This window comes from Notechis scutatus, chromosome 2 (genome assembly GCF_049901735.1).
Source record: "Notechis scutatus isolate UNSWTSFEM ecotype Mainland chromosome 2, rNotScu1.2, whole genome shotgun sequence".
NCBI lineage: Eukaryota > Metazoa > Chordata > Lepidosauria > Squamata > Elapidae > Notechis > Notechis scutatus.
The window spans coordinates 83,980,866-84,000,938 of NC_142010.1; the positions used below are offsets into that span (position 1 = coordinate 83,980,866).

At 37.4% G+C, this 20,073-nt stretch overlaps 1 protein-coding gene across 4 annotated transcripts in view; it reads right to left on the reverse strand.

Annotated features, from left to right (window-relative positions):
- The window catches only part of FNIP1 (folliculin interacting protein 1), a 95,855-nt gene that overhangs the window by 43,407 nt on the left and 32,375 nt on the right, over positions 1-20,073 (reverse strand). For 3 of the 4 annotated variants that reach the window (XR_015747592.1, XM_087955331.1, XM_087955330.1), the window contains exon 2: positions 9,171-9,297. Coding sequence is in view for 3 of the 4 variants with exons in the window: in XM_087955331.1 (XP_087811457.1) it covers positions 9,171-9,297 (127 nt within the window). In the remaining variant the exon portion in view is untranslated. Of the gene's footprint in view, positions 1-9,170; positions 9,298-18,683; positions 18,878-20,073 lie in introns of those variants that run through there. The other variant, XM_026687412.2, reaches the window with a different exon arrangement.

Consider the following 20,073-nt stretch of genomic DNA (forward strand, 5'->3'; position numbering starts at 1 on the left):
AGTTTTTAAGACAGTAAATGATACCAGCAAGGAAGATGATATGCAGGCTTCCCTATTCCTTGAAATGGAGAAGCTATATAGAAACATGAGAAAACCCAGTTCCCAGCCAGACATTAAAAATGAGCTTTTATTCTAAAGAGATCTGACATTTCCACAAAGTTTGGGATCAGGGCTTTTTTTTTAACCGTCTTCAATGAAAATGATTCACAGAAATTCAGACTGTATTTAAAACAGTGGAAGTACAGCTATTAATTAGAGATTCTTCTCCCAATAATAACATTTGCAAAGGGAAACTTTATTGGGGTAGAAGGAAATAAATCAATATGTAATTTTTTTAATGTATGGATTTTAATTCCCCAAGAAGTTGTTACTAAAACTCAGGTGGAACATCTGCATCAGAGAAGATTAGGAAGAAGCCCTGGGATTTTCGGCTTTTGCACTGTCAAATTCAGTTGAGAACTAGAAATTACCAAGGCCAGCTTTTTAGAGCCCTAAACTATAATATTATTACAGAGAGAAACTGACACTGATTTTATGAAGGAAAAATAATCCATTATTCAAAATCCATCTTTCTAATCTCTACCACCTTCAAGGCTTACAACACTTCTTACAACACTTTTCTCATTCTTTAACTGGAGGCAAAACTAAATACTATTGGGGAATTTAGTCCCATAGTTTAAGAAGTGCAGACCCAGATAATACAAGGGCAGTTTTTTTTTCCCAGAGCTAGAATTTAAGATTGCACTACTTCTCCCAAGAACAACCTCTTATTATGACAGGCCGATGATTAAAAGGACAAAGCTGAACTCGTGCACTGTTAGAATTGCTACTGGCTTCATTTTTTTTTGTTTTTTGGCATGCAACAGCTAAAAACATGTGAATAGCTATCATATGATTTCACTAGGAACCCATGAACTAGAATTGCATTTTATCTCTGACAAACAACAGCGTCTTGGACCAGGCTCTGCATCATGTGATAAAACCACACCGAATCTAAGAGTTACAGCATTTTTGTTCAGGCAAGTCACAGTGTAGCATTCAGCTGATGTCGAAAGGTTTGCTTAATCATGCTTGGTTGCAAGCAGGCATATTTCAATGTGAAAAAAGGAAAAGAACTTAACCTGGAATGATAGAATATATTTCCTCAACCATACATTTCCAGGCTTAACCCAGCAAATCTACAGTATATAATATATGAACTGTCTTTTTTAAAAAAAAGAAGTTCTCCTACATACTAGTTTTTCACAAAGCTCTCCCTGAGCACTGTATCTTGAATGCAACTTTCTTGACCGAAAATACTGGGAAATGTTATATCTTTGGCCTTTACTGTGGAATGCAGTGAACCTCAGAATCCCCATAAAGAGAGAGGTCAAATGGTCACCATCTTTTGGATGCCATCTGTCAGCAGCTTGCCAGAGAGCTAATCATACTGAAAATGTGGAAGCCAGACAAATTTTAGAACATGCAAATTTAGAAGCAGGCATATGCGCAAAATCAACTCACTGGACATCTGGATCAAATATCTGATATGCAGGAATGGGATTTGACCGGTATAACTACTGGTTGTGTCGCTCTGCGTCACGTGCGCATGCGCGCAAGAGAGAGAGTCGCGCAAGTCACGCAAGTGCAATTTACAACCTGCTGAGCTGCACGGACAGCTGAGTCGCGCAAGTCACGCGAGTGCAATTTACAACCTGCTGAGCTGCACGGACAGCTGAGCAGCGCTGTGTGCAAATGCGCAGCGGTTGAAAAAGCACTTTTTTCCTGCTTTTTCAACTGCAGCTGTGTCACGCAAAGCATCTGAGGTTGAAAACGCAGGAAATAAAGGTCAGGTAAGAGCCCAGGCGGGCGGGCGGGCCAAAACAGCAGCAGACATAGAACCGGTTCTATGTATGCTCTCTGTCTTCTGCTTTTCATAGCAACTGGTTCTACGTAAGTGGACAGAACCGGTAGAATCCCACCCCTGCTGAGATGCTCCCTCTTTTTTTTTTCTTTGCAAGGTTTTCAATTCTGAATGTCAATGAAATACAAGATGCAACAAATTGCCAGAGATGATGCAACAAAGGAATTGGCTCTTGGCTGCTTCAAGCACAGCTCAAGCAATGTTTCCAAAATTATAAGGAGATTAATGACTAAATACTACATATAAAGGAAGCTGGAATTTCTGCTCCTAAACAAACATACAATTGTAAAAAGTCAACAAAATAGGTACCATATTGCTATGTCCACTAAAACCACGAGGCAAGTAAACAGTGATTCAGACTGGAATTAACACAAGTTTTCTCAATATTGCGGGATCCAATCTGAGTTTGTCACTGCAACCAAAGATTTAGTCTTCCAGGGTTTCGGATTCATTCTGGAACCCAACCTCAGTCAATTTTTCTTATATGCACATATATTGGGAAATTCCCTGAGGAATTCCAAGCATGAGTCCGAAAGCTTGGAAGACTAAATTTCTGGTCCCAGTGTGACCGACTCAAATTGGATCCTGCAACATTATCCTGAGACATGTGTATTTGCCTTCATTTATTTCTCAAAATTGAAATGAAAGCCATTGTGCTACTCCAGCTTCTATTGTGAAGATCTCAATGATCATGAGGTGCTGCTAACCATGTGGAGATTCAGAAGTGAAACAAATAAGAGAGATGGATTTCCCCCCCCCCCCCATTCCCGATATGTTTGGACTTCATGTCCAGAATTCCCAATCAGGGTAGAAAAACTCTAAGAGAAATTGAGTAGTTTTAACCACATATTCTGAATAATGTCAAGTTAGGACTGAAGTATTTAAACTGAAATTTCACTTACTATCACATATCTCATTTTCAGACAAATCACTTAAAATTAAAGAATTCATTTAAGAGATCACATTATTAGTCATATCATATTGTCCACAAACTGTTCTCAAACTACTTGGAATTTGTAAAAATCTATCAAGCTTGGATTGTGACTCATTTATCAATATGGGATGCAATTGGGTTTTAAATGCTATTACAATGCTGCCTTGTTCAAAGAGGACTAACTACAGGTACACCAACTCAGGAATGTCCTCTTTTAAATCACAATTTTTAAAGCCCTCCTCTTTCTGTATGAGTGAACTGAAGCACATGGATATCCATGGAGTATCTACACTATTTAATTATAAGAAAGCAATTGAAAGGGAAGACATAGGTATCCCCTTCATAATCAAGTCACTTGAATGATGAAAAACAGAAATTCCCAAGCTCATATTCTGTATGCCATGGTCATCACCAGATTGGCCCACTGATCTTTCCTGCCCAGCAGAGCTTTAGCTAGCTAATCAAGGATTTCATATCACACTTAGAGTAACACAGAGTAAATGCTGAGTTTCCAGCCTTAATCACATCCATGCCACATGCAGCATTCCCTGTTAATGACAACAATTAAGCTGGCCAATTTTGGAGCATTTTGACCAAGTATCACAGGCTCATCCAAATTTTATTCCAGACACATTCACATTATTTTTATGCAAGATGGTATTTCTAAATTGGAAGCTACTTTGTCGCCAACATACTGTTGCTCATAGTCATCAAAAATGTGGTACATGCACTTATACACACTATGCAACAATTCTGATGTGGATGGAACAAGCCAAAAAAATACCTCTTGTAAACAAATAAGTTGTCATGCAGAATTTCTCAGTCCATTAGAAACAATGGACTACTTTCACATAAACTCACATTTTAAAAGAGCAGTTTGATATTTTTATGAGGGAGAGAGGGAGTAAGCACGAGAGATTTTCAAATGGAACATTGTTCAAGCATGCACCTGGATAAAAAACAGCAAGTCAAGGTTTTTACAAGGTTTTTCTTTCATCTATGTAAACATTACAATATTTGGCACACATATTGAATACATCTGTATAGTATTTTTCTTTAAAATTACAAATGTATGCATCTTTCATGCATATGTTGAATTTCCTTTCAGAATGCAACATATTTCCAACAAATTTAGCACTGGGACAATTTAGTTCTGGGACGAAAGCTAGCTTAATGTTCACAAAAAACAATTACATGTCATTTAAAACCTTAAAATACACATTTTCGGAATTGGCTTTCATGAAAATATTGTATGATCACAATCATGGTTTTTTGTTACCCTCACTGCAGAATTTCTCGAATTACTCACTAGTCACAGCAATTACAAAGATTTGAGTTTTTCTAGCAGAGTGAAATTCATGGCAGGAATGTGCTGGTTGCACAAATGTGACATGAATACACATCAACTCCATTAAACTTGGGCCCTCCTAACTTTGAAGGCTGAACATTTCTTTGTGTCCAAGGAAAATCAGATGAAATGCAGGGAGACAGACTTATTTACACTCTCACCTCTACTAGGCAACTACAAGATAATAAAAATAACAATGATGTCAGGATCACAATGAAATTAAGTGGACACAAATCCAGCCCAGCACAGGTAAAGTGGTCAAATATGGAGAACATTCCATTGAAGATAGTATACTTTTCAGGGCTGTAACCATCTTCTCAGAAGTGCATTTAATTCATTAGGACATATTCCCCAGTTAGTCTAGTGCAGGAACAGAGTGACGTTCTTGATTTTCTCCTTTCACTATGGCTTGAGAACAGATATTGTGTTACACTCCTTTAAGGAAAGCCCAATACAGCAGTGCTATAGGGTAAGGAAGTCTTATGAGCTTTGCCTTTTGGACTCTGCTGTTTTGGAAGCATTTTTAGATGAACTTTTGAAACCATCATCTGCTCGTGACTGGAGATTTATTGTAGTATCATATGATACAGTCCATGGTTCTTTGTTTCTTTACATTCCAATTTCTTTTTGGTTATGATTTTATACTTCTTAGTCAAATGTTGTCTTGAATCATAGACATGCTGGACTTTACCAACCAACTAAAAATAAATAAGCAAGGTAAATACATATAACGTATCCTTGATTGCTTTTATACTAGATAAAACTGGAGGTTGCTCTCTACTTATCAAATCAAACCTTTATTACGATCAAGGAACAGCATAAGGAGGGCAGGGTGCATAAAAATACACTGAAGTCTAAAAATAACAATTATAAAAAGTTTAAAAATATAAAACAAACACACATACACATTCAAAATTTTAAAAAAATCTAAAAGAGATAGGAGCATTAGATGGGCGTAGGAGAGCACAAAAGGTTATTATGGGACAGATTTATAGATCTATAGCAATAGAGAGCACTCTAAAATGATGAGTTACTGTAGATATTCATTAAGGCTGTTTATGGTACAGGTCATTTTTTGGTGGATCTTGAGTGCTGCTGTATAGAATTTGGCAAAATTATATGTTGTAGCAGAGTTAGTATATGAGAACTGCAGAAATGTACAAAATATCATGTGTGCCCTGTATATTTATGCAGTGAGATGGAGGTTAGTATAAATGTCTCTGAAATGCAGGCACAGGAGAGATACATGTTCTATCGTCTCTGTGTGTCCAGTGTCATAACAGCCTTATTTCCAGGTAGGGGACCTTTCTGTATTGGCCTTCGGGTGGTTAGGTACTTCAAGATTGTTTAAGTATGCCATAGAAGGGGCAGACACTTGTTCTGTTCACTAGCAATAAAGGTTGGCATCTGGCTAATTCTAGTTGGTGCTCTGTGTGTGCTACACACTGTTTAATGAATGTTTTGACTTGGTCATATCCCATGCTAAGTAGAAGACCTGAAGAAAGCCCAAACAGAAGATTCTAATTCTTTTTCCATGTGGACTGTAAATCATCCCTCATAGTTAGTAGGGGAAGGAGAGTGCCACAGGAATGTAGTGGCCATCTCTTCTTTTAAGAATGGCAGATGAGCTCCTCCGTGCATTTTCAGTAACATAGTCCCCATGACTATTTCCTACTGTTAGCAGAATGAAAACTTCCAGATACCTGAAAGAGGAGACCTGCTAATCTTGTGGCTATCTGTGCTCCAGTAGTCACCTTTTGGCAAATATCATGGTCTTGGTTTTCTACTGGCCATAACACTGCATTCTAATATTTAAATATTTAAAACATTTAAATATTTAAAACATACACACAGACAACTTTCACCCATTTCCAAAATACTAGTTGATTGTCTTCTATCGCCTTTCTCTAAAGTTGATCCAATTTTTCTGAATCCTCCTTAAAAGTGTGTGTTGCCCAAATCTGGCCACAGTACTTAAGGTCTGACCATAGCAGAACAGAAGGGGACAGTTACCTCCTGTGATATGCAAGTTGTATTTCTGCTGATACTCTCTAAGATCAGTGTTCGCCAACCCAGTGGGCCGGGGACCACTGGTGGTACGTGAGAAAATTTTGGTGGTCCGCAGAGAAATGTCACCCACAAAGCACCCCACAAAGCAATTAATCCAGGCTGCGAGGGAACACAAGGCTGCACCGCCCACATGGCCCGCAGGAACACAAGGCTTGTGTCGTTTGCACTGCAAACAACATGAGGTAGTGAGGGGAGGGGAGAAAGGGGGGAGGGGAAAACTTGCCCCACGTGCCCCATGCACCTCACCTGGCCACCAGGCTGCTTCTTTCAGCTTCTTTCTTCTTCTGCTTTTGGCTGCACGCAAGGAAAGCAGTAAAAGTCTTTCTTTCTCTCACTCAAATTCTGCCAGAAATGCGTCTTTGGGACCCTGCAAGGCCTCCTGCTCCAAGAGGCTGCGCTGGCACAACAAGTCTCACAAAGACTTATTTCTGGCAGAGTTTGGGGGAGAGAAAGAAAGACTTCTGCTGCTTCTGCTGCTTTCCTTGCATGAAGCCACCATCCCACTAAGTCTCTCTCTCCCCCCCTCCCCCCCCGAGAACGGAGCTGAAGACAGTATCCTGCAATCCCAAATAAAGAATGATTGATCAGTAGGAAAATGGGGTGAGGGATTTTCCTGCAGACTTTTTGGGGGATTTTCCCTGGGTCTCTGGTCCGCGGGGTTTAAAATTATGAGTTTGGTGGTCCCTGAGGTCCAAAAGGTTGGCAACCCCTACTCATTTCTCTGTAATCATCAGATTTCTGGCTCCTACAGAATTTGCAATCAATTGCTATTGCAAGGTATTTCTCTCAAGTACTTTTAAAGTTAGGTTTCTGTCATCTTACATCTCTACTCTTAATTTTTGTTTAATAAGAGAAGAACTTCACATTTGTCTTTGTTAAATTTTGTTATATTTCCTTCAGCTCATTTTTTCAACACAATTAGGCACCTCTAAATTGAAAAAAAAAAAAAACCTACGAAAGTCACTTTGAATCTTATTTCAGTCTAGCTAACTCACCCAACTTTGTGTCATCTACAGATCTGATAACATTTGCTTCTACCTTATTGTAGAAATCATACATGAAAATGTTGAGGAATAAAGGACACAGAACTGATCTCCGTGGCACCCCATTTGAAATTTCTCTCCACTTAGTTAAATAATTTATTAATGATTGACAGGCATCCTCGAAACTTTCTGAGAGGCATAGCACTCATTCCAAATCTGAAACAGTATGACTTGGATCTTGCAGTTATTACTTAGAAGCAAATACTGAGCAACCCAAGTTTAATCACACAGTATGTTCAGTATTAATGTACTCAGTGCTGATAGGTCACACACAAGCATCCAACAGCACCATTTCTATTTTGACTCTCAAAACTGGAACACGAGTGATGACTCTGGAAAAGATCTGAATTATGTAAACATCTGTGGTCATAGATCACCTTTTAAAATGTAATTTATAGTGAACTACTTTTTGCATGAGTCAAAAATTTAAAAAGTACATCACATGGTTTCTCTGGCATGGAAGTGGGTTTTTTTTAATCAGAACTACTTTTAAATGCCCATACATTGAAGTATTTTGCTTGCTTTGTCATAACTAAGGTGGACTTTCTTATATGATAACATATCCCACCAAGCAAGACATTTCAGCCTAGGAGGAGTTAAGAAGAGGGCAACGCTTTGTTGACTGGGGAAAGAAATTAAACTGTGCTCCAAAAGTCTCTTCTGTCTTACTGATAACCAATTCCAAACATAGTTGTGTTTAATACCAAATGCAGCAAACTCTCTTTAAAAAGGCAATATAAATCACTGAGTATGTGGGGGTCAAAAAGCAAAGGCATGAAATTCTAAAATTCAATTAACAGATGATCTTTTCACAGCAATAAAACATTTGCTCCACATATTGTTATTTCAAAGGGCAAAGCCATTGTGGGATGCTAATGGAACTTAGCATACACTGTCAGTGAAGGTTGGGAGATACTTGCCACTTAGCTGAGATATGTAATCAGAACAATATCTACTTCCTGCCAGCTGATAATTCAACTTTGGTGATCGGGTATTGGCTTATTTTTGTTAAAAAATTTGATATAGAGTCTTCATTTTCAGGATATAGCATTGCAGCTTAAAGAAATATAGTCAACAATCTATATTTCTTCAATCTGTTTATGACCAAACAATTAGCACCATGATTTAGGAATAGCAGTTAGTAGAACATGCCCTCAAAATTCCTATAGTACTTTTGGTTTGAAGGTTGGTGGGGAGAAACCTTGATGCTAACCAAAAAAGAACCTATGAACCAATAAAGAAGTTGATTAAAAGAAGGAGAGTAGCATTACAGTTAAGCCATTAAGGACAAGGGGCATTATAGGTAGCAATACCAACTGACCTTTGCTGATCTCAAAGGAACTAAACTGCATTGGACATGATTAGTAGTAGGATGAGAGATTGCAAGGAAATAGCAGAGTTTTTTTAGACTACATTGTCAAAAACCTACCCTAGAAGACAATGACAAATCACTTTATTACCTGGATAATTACCTGGAGTCAAACTGTATTCAAGATAGACAGTACCTAACCCTGAGTATATTAACGTTTAATGCCAATTTAGAACAATCACTGAAATGGTAATATATTGTGGGATTGTACAAAGCTTACAGATTCAAGAATGAAACATTGAGAAGTCTCGCTATGTTACATTCCCAGTTCAGACCATGACAAACTTCCTCCATATAAAACCATTCCAGGAACAATTTAGTGAGTTTTACATATTCCTAATGAGTGAATGAAATCATTTTTAAACATAGCAATAACATTTACCCTAAAAGTGCAGTTACCAGTGCAAAGAATCAAATGTTAAAGGCTGTATAGATTAAGCACATATAATATTTGAAAAACAGTGTGCCAACTGTATTAGGTTTTAATGAATTAGGTTGCTCACCGAGATTGACACATCTTCAGTTCTTCTCTTGGCATTGGAATCAAATAAAACATTTCGCCCTCTTCTTTCACAGTCCTGGTACACAATTAGTCGGATCTGACTTGGATTAAATTCCGGCAAAGGCCAGCTTTAAAAAGATAGGGAGGGGAAAAATATTTCACATTAGTTGTGGCTTCACTAAGTACATTAACTAAATATCTTTAGATATACTATCAAGAAGGGATAATGGTGATAGTGACAATCACAACAATTAATGACCCAAACAGGATATATCTTTTTGAACATTGGTGTATATGGATCAAATTTCATTGGTAACTTTAAATGTTGTTTAAAACATTTCTTACAGTAATGTGGCATCACTCTTGTTAATCCACAGTGCAAACTACTATTGTAATACATGCATTAAAAGCAGAACTGTTATTAATAGAAAGAGCTATGGGGATAGAGAGCTTCAAAAAGGTTTCTTGTTGGATCTTTTTGCCTTGCATCTTTTATAATAAATACTTTCCCACAGAGATGTTTTATGATCATAAAATTCCCACAGATAACCCATTTGTTTCATAATGATCAAGAGTGAACAGCACATCTCACTGAACTATCCCCTCTGAGAAAACACAGAAGGAAAAAAAAACAGAGGTTCAGGCTTTCCAAGGCAGTCTGTTTCATTTTAAACAGATCTTATTGTTAGGATATTTTTCCTGTTGCCTAACCAAAATCTACTTTGGGGCAACTTAACATGATTAATTCTTGTTCTAACTTCTAGAATGATTCTGAACAACTCTGTCCTATGTTCTCCCTGTCAATCCTTTAGTTATCTGAAGACAAGTCATGTATTTTTCCAATTTTCTCTGGTTCTGGTTCAGAATATTCAGTGTTTCTAACCAATTCTTACAAGCTTCTTCTTCTTCTTCTTCTTCTTCTTCTTCTTCTTCTTCTTCTTCTTTCTTCTTTCTTCTTTCTTCTTTCTTCTTCTTCTTCTTCTTCTTCTTCTTCTTCTTCTTCTTCTTCTTCTTCTTCTTCTTCTTCTTCTTCTTCTTCTTCTTCCTCCTCCTCCTCCTCCTCCTCCTCCTCCTCCTCCTTCTTCTTCCTCTCCCTCTCCCTCTCCTTCCTTCCTTCTCGACTCCTAATCATCTCTGGACACACTGCAGATTGTCTGTGCCCTTCCTATGTTCTCTGATTAGTGCAGAATGAGAGAAATAATGATTTCTCTTGATCTTTCTTTACTTTCTTTACCTCTAATTTCCTCTATTTCCTTATCCTCTTACTCCACATTATGGAGTAAGTTATGGACAGTAACAATGTAAGCAACCCCATGGAATTTAACTTCACTATTATTAATGCATCTTAGGATCTACTTCACTCATTGCTGTTAAAATAGCTAGTGGAATCTGAGCATGTCAGGAGCATCCTTCTGACAACCAACATCCAAAGAGGAAAAATTATTTTTTAAGTTTAACTTTAGCCCCATAAATAGCCACCTAAAGTACCACTATCCCAGATTTAGTATTTCATTGAAATTATATAGGCGATGCAACTACAAGGAAATAAAATATTCTAAAATACTGATGGGATTTTCTTATTGATACAAAAGAATGCAGAAAACTTGAGGAAGGAGAATATACAGATGCACACCAAATTTGAGAAAATAAAGGGGATTAAGGTAAAAAACAGAAATAAATAAATGACATAGTTCTTAAGTAAAGGAATTTAATTATTCAATATTGTTTTTAATCTTCAGTTCTAATTTCTTTTATTCCAGAGGCAATAGAAAAAAATGAAATATAAATATTATTTCCCTGTCAATACAATTATAAATACATGGAACAATTCAATTAAAGAAAATGGTTAATAAACCTTAAATTAGGTCATACATTTATGATATCTGTATAATGAAACATTCAGCTGGATAGATACAGGACAGATACTATCCTATAAGTTTTTTAAAAAACATTAATGCTCTTAGAATTTGCAAGGAAATCCAGAAGCAATACAAATGTACTTCATTGTTAATATTATAGCTATGTAATTAGGATCCATTTGCTCAGAATAAATATTTAATTGGAAGACTTACAAAATCTTTCCACAAAGTTATAAATCTGCTACGCATGTAAACTAGGGTAACAATTTATTATTAGAATTCCTTTTTTACAATTTACCACAAAAGCCGATATAAAGTGATTATAGTGAAGTCTATTTGCATGTCTGCCTAATGAAATTCCTGATATAAAAGATTCCTCTTATTTTCCTCACCATTATCATCACAACTCTAATCTAAAAGATTAGGAACAGAGAATCTCCATAGGCATTAGGAATAGAGGATTTTGTCATGGGAGCAGGGGAAGAGGGAAAAATCCCACTGCACAAGTGAAAATTTTCTGGCATGGTATGGAATACAATCTAATCCAATCATAGCAATTTTTGCTTAGAAATAAACAGTATGTTTAATATTTCAGAGATCATGTTAGTAAAACAGGAAGCCACTTAATAAAGAATGACATGGTACTGCTATTTATTTTTAAAGGGAAAAGAGAAATAAGGAGGGTCATAGGACCAAAAAAAAAGTGTTAAAAAGCAAAACAATTAGATAAAATCAAAGGGACAAATACAGTTTTATGAAACACTAGTTCAAAATCAGCCAGCTGGATTTCATGCCTATGGCAGAACTAAAACTTACAGTCTCCAGGTTTCCAGCCTGGTGCTTTAACCTCTAGAACAAACCTCAAAATATTATTAAGCTTACTTTTGAACTCCTTCACTCTTTCTAATCCAATGGAAATTACATAGGGAGGCTGGACCACTGCCTATCTATGTCACCATCCACAAGACAGAAATTCCCCAAATCTGAAATAACAGAATTGGATTTGGCATAGAGAGAGAAGCTGACAAAATAAAATTCTAGTTCAAAAATAGGCTGTTATCTGTGGGCAGGGGGAAAAAATCACCATATTTCCCGGGAATGCATCTCCGCAGAAGCAATTGGGCAACATCTTATGTTAATAACATATCATAAATGTTAGTAACTTTTCTATTCTGAGTTCCTTTCCTCTCTGCTGAATCAAAGCACACCATGTGGAGCCCATCCTGTTCTTTCCAGAAGACACATACATATCAACAAAATGCAGACACGAAGAAATCACAGAAACCTCAATACTGATGCAATATGGCACAAACAGAGGTGCTTCTTATGGCCAGTGCCAGTTGTGAGGTTGGAAAGAATTCCAGAAGCCATGTTCCTCAAGCTTTCCCTCCTTTACATCATTTGTTTTAGAAAGCCACCTCTGATGCGCTCCTACACACTTTAGATTAGAATGTGGACTCAACTGACTAGCACTTGGACAATGACCTGACGGCTGTTTGACAAAAAGACAGAAAGGTCTCTAAAAAGGCGAATGAACCAAACAAGAGAATTCTGCTACATTTATCAGCATATGTTATTCAACTACAGTGAACTGGGTTACTTTTCCATCTGTGTTCATGATATTTTAACTACCTTTGGGCTGGAATAAATTTATTCCTGCAGACTATTATCAGCGTGTTACATAATATGTCTCTTATTTCGTCTATAAACATTCTTGGGCAGCTGGAGCACCATACCAGGAATCTAAAGGAAATGAAGTGGCAAATCCAGAGGAAGATATACAGGAAGATCAGCAAGGAGACAAAAGAGCCAGACAACGGAATTCTCACAGCTGTCCGAGAAGCATGTCTGCAGACATGTGTGCCCAACATAAAAGCAATTATTTCAGAAAATGCAATATTAAACGTCATCAAGAGGTAGGATCTCCTCCAAAGTTTGATTGCAACTGAAGAAATGTTTAGGGCTTTCTTTCATATAGGTGTGAATTATGAGCTTTGCTTTAAAAGCTTATATTTAATTCCAAATGGGTAAAACTTTACTACGTCCAAGCTTTAAGCTGAAAATTCAAAAGGTAAAAGGTAAAAATGGACAGTATTTTGATAAGAATTGGGGATAAGCATTATTTCTAAACATCTGCCCCATTATTAAATTGTAAATGTAGAAAAAATTAGTAAATTATATAACATCCAGTTAGAAAAATTATCTGAATAAGGATTTTTGATCAAATCTACAGAAAAAAAAATGAACAATTCACCCAACTCTTAGATTATCTCTCTTATCAGATTAAAATGAATATGCTGGTTCCAAATCTTCACTTAAAATGAAAATGGATTTTAAATGGCAGCAAACAAATCTGACTGAAAACACAGTAGACATATTGCAAATCAGAGGAAGAGCAATTCCAATTTATTGTTCCCTCTTATTTCATTGTATTGGTTCATACAGCACAATTTAAAATACTGTTATCTGTCTATATCTTTACATTCCAAGTTGCTCAAAAAAAATTTCTCATAACAATCCTGAGAGATGGCTTGGTTGAGGACAGCGACTAGATGAAGTAGACTTTAATGGCTAAGCAAAATTGGTATGTGGATCTTCCAATTTTTACTTCCTATCATTCTCCATATTGAAGTGGCCTATACAGATTTTTCAGTTCATAGATGATGTTGATTCCCTATCAAAAAAAATTAACACCTGATTTGTTTACAAGGGGAATTTACAAGTTATGATACAAAATGCATCTTTTGGTACTCTGAACTGTTAAAGATTCTGGGTTTTTTAAAATAGATATTGAACACTTTTAACTTAGAACATACAAACTACAGTACATCCCAACACTCCAATTTCTTACTGAGATCATTAGCTCTTTTATTCCTTTCTATATAGCATTTCTATCACAAGGTTTTTTCAAATATAAAGACATCTTCTTTAGTAACAAAAAATAAATCCCAATAGACAAATCTTCCTATTGTCCATAGTTTAGGTCAGTGTTTTTCTAACTTGACAGCTTTAAGCTTTGTGGACTTCAACTCCCAGCATTCTCCTTACATATAAAGTTGCCAAATTTGAAAAATGTTGGTTTACGGAAATATTTAATTATTGACTTTTCTAAATTCTGTTTTGTTTGGCATTTGTTTATAAACCTGAAAGATATGCAATTTTTTATTTGTATTTATCACACCAAAATATTAATTTACAATTATTTCAACAATGACCTCCATATCTATTCATCATATGACTATTGTTCCTGTTCTACTGATAGAAAAGAGCAAACAGGTGTGTCTTAATTTTACAACTCCTTTAATCTGACCAAGTTTCTCAACTAAAAAGTAAATATGCTCTCCAGTCAAGCTTGACTCATGCAATATTTTTGGTAGCCTTATGGAAATGGTTTGTCACTTGTCACTGTCTTCTTGTGGGATGAATTTTCCCCTTCTCAGTCTAGCTAAAAGGTTGGTGAGTACTAAGTACTAATCAGACCCTGTTTATTCCCAGATCAGTCAAGGTCAGCTGGGTGCAGAAGTTAAAATGGCAGCTGATGAATTCTGTCTACAAAACAAATGCTTTTGAATATTTTTGGAACATTTGCTAAGTGAAGTATCTTCAAACCAGGTTTAATGCTTTCAAAAGGATATCTAATAATATTTAACATTGTCATAATGCATAGTTACAGTGACTTTGATTTAGAAAGTTAAAGCAATCAGACTATTTGTTCCAACATAATATTAACTAAAGTTATGAAAACTGCCTGGCAATGAATCACTGGTCCAAACTATTTTTAACGACATCTACGCAAATGTTATTTTTAGTTTACGCCAGCTTATCTGTTCTGCATGCCTTTCATGTTGGCACCTTTTTAGAACACTGATAGGAACGTTTATACCAGAACAGGTTTCTGGTCCATTTCATATGGTACCTTGGCTTCTTCCAACAATACTCATTGCTGAACACAATAGAAAGGATATGCACTTCAGCTCATCCAGCTACAATACATCCTAATAGATAAAAGAGAGCAACCTGTTGCTATGTAGAAGTAATCTAATTACACTAGATTATTATGGTGATATATGTACAGTAAGTAACACAGCAAGGTTTAGGATTGTGAATTTGGATTTAGGATACAGTAGATTTTAAAAATATTAATTCTATAGCATGTGAATGTGCATTTCAATTTGAAGTGTCACATTTGTGATTGGTAATATATGCAGAGGGTTTGTGGCAGAAGAGTAGATTGAAAATAGGTATATGATTCAACATTAGAGTACAGACATTGTAGCAAATTGAAAAGCTGTCCTTTCTTTGAGTAACTGCTGAAATGTAATTTGGAATCCACAAGTGGTTGGTAAGAAAGCAGAGGGCAGAAGAATTACCCTTATTAAAAAAAAAACATGTGATAACAGTGTCAGTGGCCTTTAACCCAAATTATGAATGCAATCCAAAAATTCACCATTAATCACAAACAATTGGCTATTGAAAGAATAAACTGCTTAAATTTCTTGTTATGAAAAGTGATTTAATGTATGCTGCTTTAATGATAACATTCATAACTGGCAGCATGGAGAACACCTGTTAACAGAAAAGCCATCGCCAGATTGAAAAATAAAATAATAAATATAATTGGGAGAAAGTACTCACAACCCCTAGGTTCATCTTATTAACACAATCTGCTTGGTATATTAGCCTCAATTAGCATAATGCAATGATGAAGGATGCTGCACATTGAAAACTCACTTAACTCTAGCTTCTGCTTCTATGACAACTTACAACCAGTTTTTTAAATGCTTTTTCATTTCTGAGGCTCAGCATACATTTATAATAAAATATTTTATATTGGGTATGTATATCAGCACTGAATTCAGGTAAGTTCTTTGTATTATGCTACTGAACTTTAAATCTATTCAAGTTACTCTCACACAGCATCTCCTCAGAGCCATATATATTCGTAAGTCATTGTTGGTTGATGATGAAAGATTTTCCTATAGGTCCTCACTTGTCCCTACAAGTTTCTGTTCTCTCTCCCCCTCCTTTTCAATATCCACATGAAATCACTGGCAGGATCGTCTGCCGCTTTAGCATCAATTTGATATACCGTGCTGATATTAATTATATCTTTCCATTCTAGGCCACAGAAGGGAGGCTACTGAGGTTCTGTCCGAATGCCTGAAAGCTGTGTGGGTCTGCCATGAGAAGGAACCCTCTCCTAACTCAATCCAACCCCAGTTGAGTGTTTCGGATATTTAGATCACCCAGATCTGGAGATATACGAACTATGACCTTGGATGGAGTTGCACTTCCTCATTCAAGGATGGTGTGCAGTTTGGGAGTCTTTTTATATTTAACAGCTCTTGCTCAATGAGTAGATGACAGCTGTGGTCAGGAAGGCCTTCATCCAGCTTCAGCTGTGCACTTTCCTAGATTGAGACAGTCACTGGTGGCCTGGTCACCTCACAGCTTAACTAATGTAGCATGCTATACATGAGACTGCCCTTAAAGACTACCCAGAAGTTTCAGCTAGTCCAGAATGCAACAGTGAAGGCAGTGATGGGCAAGGCTCTGTATGCCTATGTAACACCTGTGCTTTGTAACCTGTATTGGTTGCCAGTTTATTTCCAGGTATGATTCAAGGTGTTGGTCATTACCTGTAAAACCCTATATGGTATAGGTCTTGATTACTTAAGACAGGGGTTTTCAAACTTGACAGCTTTAAGACTTGTGGACTTCAACTCTCAGAATTCCTTCTCCAGTCATGTTAGCTCAGGAATTCTGGGAGTTGAAGTCCACAAGTCTTAAACTTGCCAAGTTTGAAGACCCTTGACTTAAGATATTGTCTATCTCCCATAATATCTACTCAACTGGTTCATTCTGGCAGATTGATGCAATCTGGCATCAATTAAGCAATGCCAAGCAATGCCTATCTAGAAGCGTGCTTTCTCTGTAGCAATGCCTGCCCTCCGGAATGAGTCTTGCTCACCCCAAAATTCATTTCCCACCTTTTAAGGCAATTTTTGCCCAGGCTTTGGGGAGGACATCCGTTACCCTATTCTTCTTTTCTATTCCCATCTGTGTTTGTTTTCTTTGCCATTGTTGCTGTTTTTTTGCAGTTTTTTGTTTCTAAATGTTTTCATAATTGTAAACTGCTCAGAGTGGCTGGAAGTCATGCCACTTATGGAATATAAGTTTAATAAATAAATGTCAGACAAGTGAACTTCATTTACTGAACAACTAGTTTAGCTGTATCAGCTTAACTCAAAAACCTTTTATTTGTTTTACATAGAATACGGGTATTGTGTTATACCTCATCCAACAGCCTTCTAAAAAGAAATAATTAAACATGTTTTAATCTGCCTCTAAATGTTTATATGCCTTAAATGCTGAATATTCGTATCCTGATTTTTTTCTCTTATTGTTTCCACATCTTCCTCTCAATTGTTAGGCCTTTCCTCTTCAGTTTTTTCCCCTCTGGGTTTTTCTTTTCAGCATCTAAGTAAGGGTATACAAAATATTTCAATTTTGAAACAGTTGTTCTGGATTTGTAATGGGTTGTTCTAACCCTGCCAGAAGATTTCACACTCAAAACAAGTATTTGATCTGAATTCAAAAGAGGCCTGAAACACTCCCCAAAATAGTTGGAACAACTTGAGCTACAAGAGCTTGTGCCCAAAACACTTCAAACTCAAAGCGTTTCACACACCTCTATCTACTATCCAGGGACCTATTCAAATTCCATCTCTGCTTGCCTTCAAGATTCAAGTTTTCCTGCTTGCTCTCCCATTTTCCATTTTTTAAAAAAGCAATATAACAGCCTCAATTAAGGTAGATTATGTAGTTTCTGATAGGATTCTTTTCCTGTTCAACTACTGTGGCCCAGAGATGGTATTCAGAAGGTTCTGACCAGTTCTGGAGAACCGGTAGCGGAAATTTTGAGTAGTTTGGAGAACCAGCAAATACCACCTCCGACTAGAAATTTTACAGTATCTTTCCCCTGCCACGCCCACCAAGCCACACCCACAGAACCAGTAGTAAAAAAATTTGACTCCCCCACTGCTGTGGCCCTAAGGTATCAACATGATAACGGGATTAATCCAGTTTAAGTCAAGCTTTTAAAAAAAAATGTGTTCAAGCCAGTGGAAAAGTTAACCATGTGCTTAAATGCATTGCCCCATAATTTTAAAATGTTTAATTTTCAAAAGAACATGCCCTATAAATCTGCATGATAACATATGAGGACTTACAAAGTATCCAGTTTATCTTTTACAATTCTAAAAGCTTTAATGCATGCATGAACACTTTTACCAATTAATTATTTTAGGGAATAGTCCTTGCTATGTAAGCAGTCTGAGCTAAAAAGGAGTTAGCCCTCAGGATTAAAATATCTTTATAACAACTACAGAAGGTATACTATCCAATCTTCTAAAAAAAAAAAGTCTTCTTATAAGTCAGTCTTAAGGAGTGCTTGAGCAGGGGTTGGACTAGATGACCTCCAACATCCCTTCCAACTCTGTTATTCTATGAGTTTACTTCTGAGTAAGGATTGTGCTATAAGCAAAATTATAACACAAAATTACTTTTTTTTTTAAAAAAAAGCACATTATTTCTACACAATTATACTTATATTAAATAAGCATAACCCAAATGCCACAGTATTTTAACCATACCTGGAAAGCATCTCTGTCCCTCAAGCGAGTTCCACTTTTCAGAATTTCTGCAACTCCTGCTATTAAGATCAGCTGCCAAATCAGGTTAATAGAAATGATCCACATTCATCCAGAACCACAAGACTGTCAGGTGACAGCTTGAGAAGTCTGAATTTAATGAAAACACAAGCGGTTTTTCCAAACTGTAGCAGAAAAAGGGAAAAAAAAAAAAAAAGAGGCAACCCTACAGCTGTAGAAGGAAGCTCCTCTTGGAGTCAGGATTCCCCCAAAGAAGAAGGGGGGGGGAAAAAAACAGTCAGTGGCGGGGATTCCTGAGACAGAAAACCGGGAAAGCCCTGAAGGAAAATCTGGCCATTCACAGACAGATGCTGCTCTGTATTTTCACGATGGAGAGCTTGCCTTTCCATCCTGTGGATCGCCTCAGAACGCGGGCTACAACAGCAAACATGATTGTATTGTACCCCGCCTCCTTTGTCTCCTCCTGGAGGTGTGACTGCGAAGCCCAACCTAGTCAGCCAGCTAAGTGCCCCTCAGCAGCCAAGGCTGACCGCAAAGGTCCATTTAATCTCTTCTCCTCCTTTAGGGAAACCAAGACAAGCGGAGCCTCGTGATCAGGCTCCCTGCCGGCGGAGTGGGGGGTGACAATCCCACGCCTCTCCAGTCTGGGGTGGGTTGGAAAGGCAGAGTGAGTGGTGGGAGAAAGGCAACAAAGCGGGGGAGGGGGGCCTCCCTTCCTCTGTACTCATTTCCTACATTCTTGGAAGCTGCAAGATGCCGGGGACCAACCCCCTCACTGACAAGCTCAGCCTGGGAGTGGAAAAGCCACCCTAACAGCCATCACATGACTCACAGCTGTCAGTAGATGCTACCTGGATCTGCAATGAGGCCGCTAGCCAATCCCTTGCTTGCATACGTGCATGTATATTCCAGCAGGAAAATAAAGCGATTACTGTTTAACCATGCAGGGCCCTCATCTGAATGCCTGATTTATTATTTAGCACACAAGCCAGGGCATTAAGCTTCCCATGACGCTTTCTTCTCACCCCGCTTGCTCATCAGGGAAGAACTCCAGTAAGTATTAACTTAAAGAAGACATTGTTCTCTCTCTCTCTCTCTCTCTCTCTCTCTCTCCCCTCCCCCCCTTCCCTCCATACACACATATGCCACGAAAGCTTCTTCTCCAAGCTTGGATCTTCTGTAAGAACAAAGCAGACACTGTTGCCTCTGTAAAGGCTCCCTAACATTTCCAGCAAAAAGGCCCCAGTTTCAAAGACTTCTGCACACCAATGATTTCCTAGCTGTAAACAAGGTTTTATAACCACTCTTTGGGGCAGCACACACATTTCAGGCTACGGGGAAAGCAAATCATCAAAGGCACTCAAAATCCTAT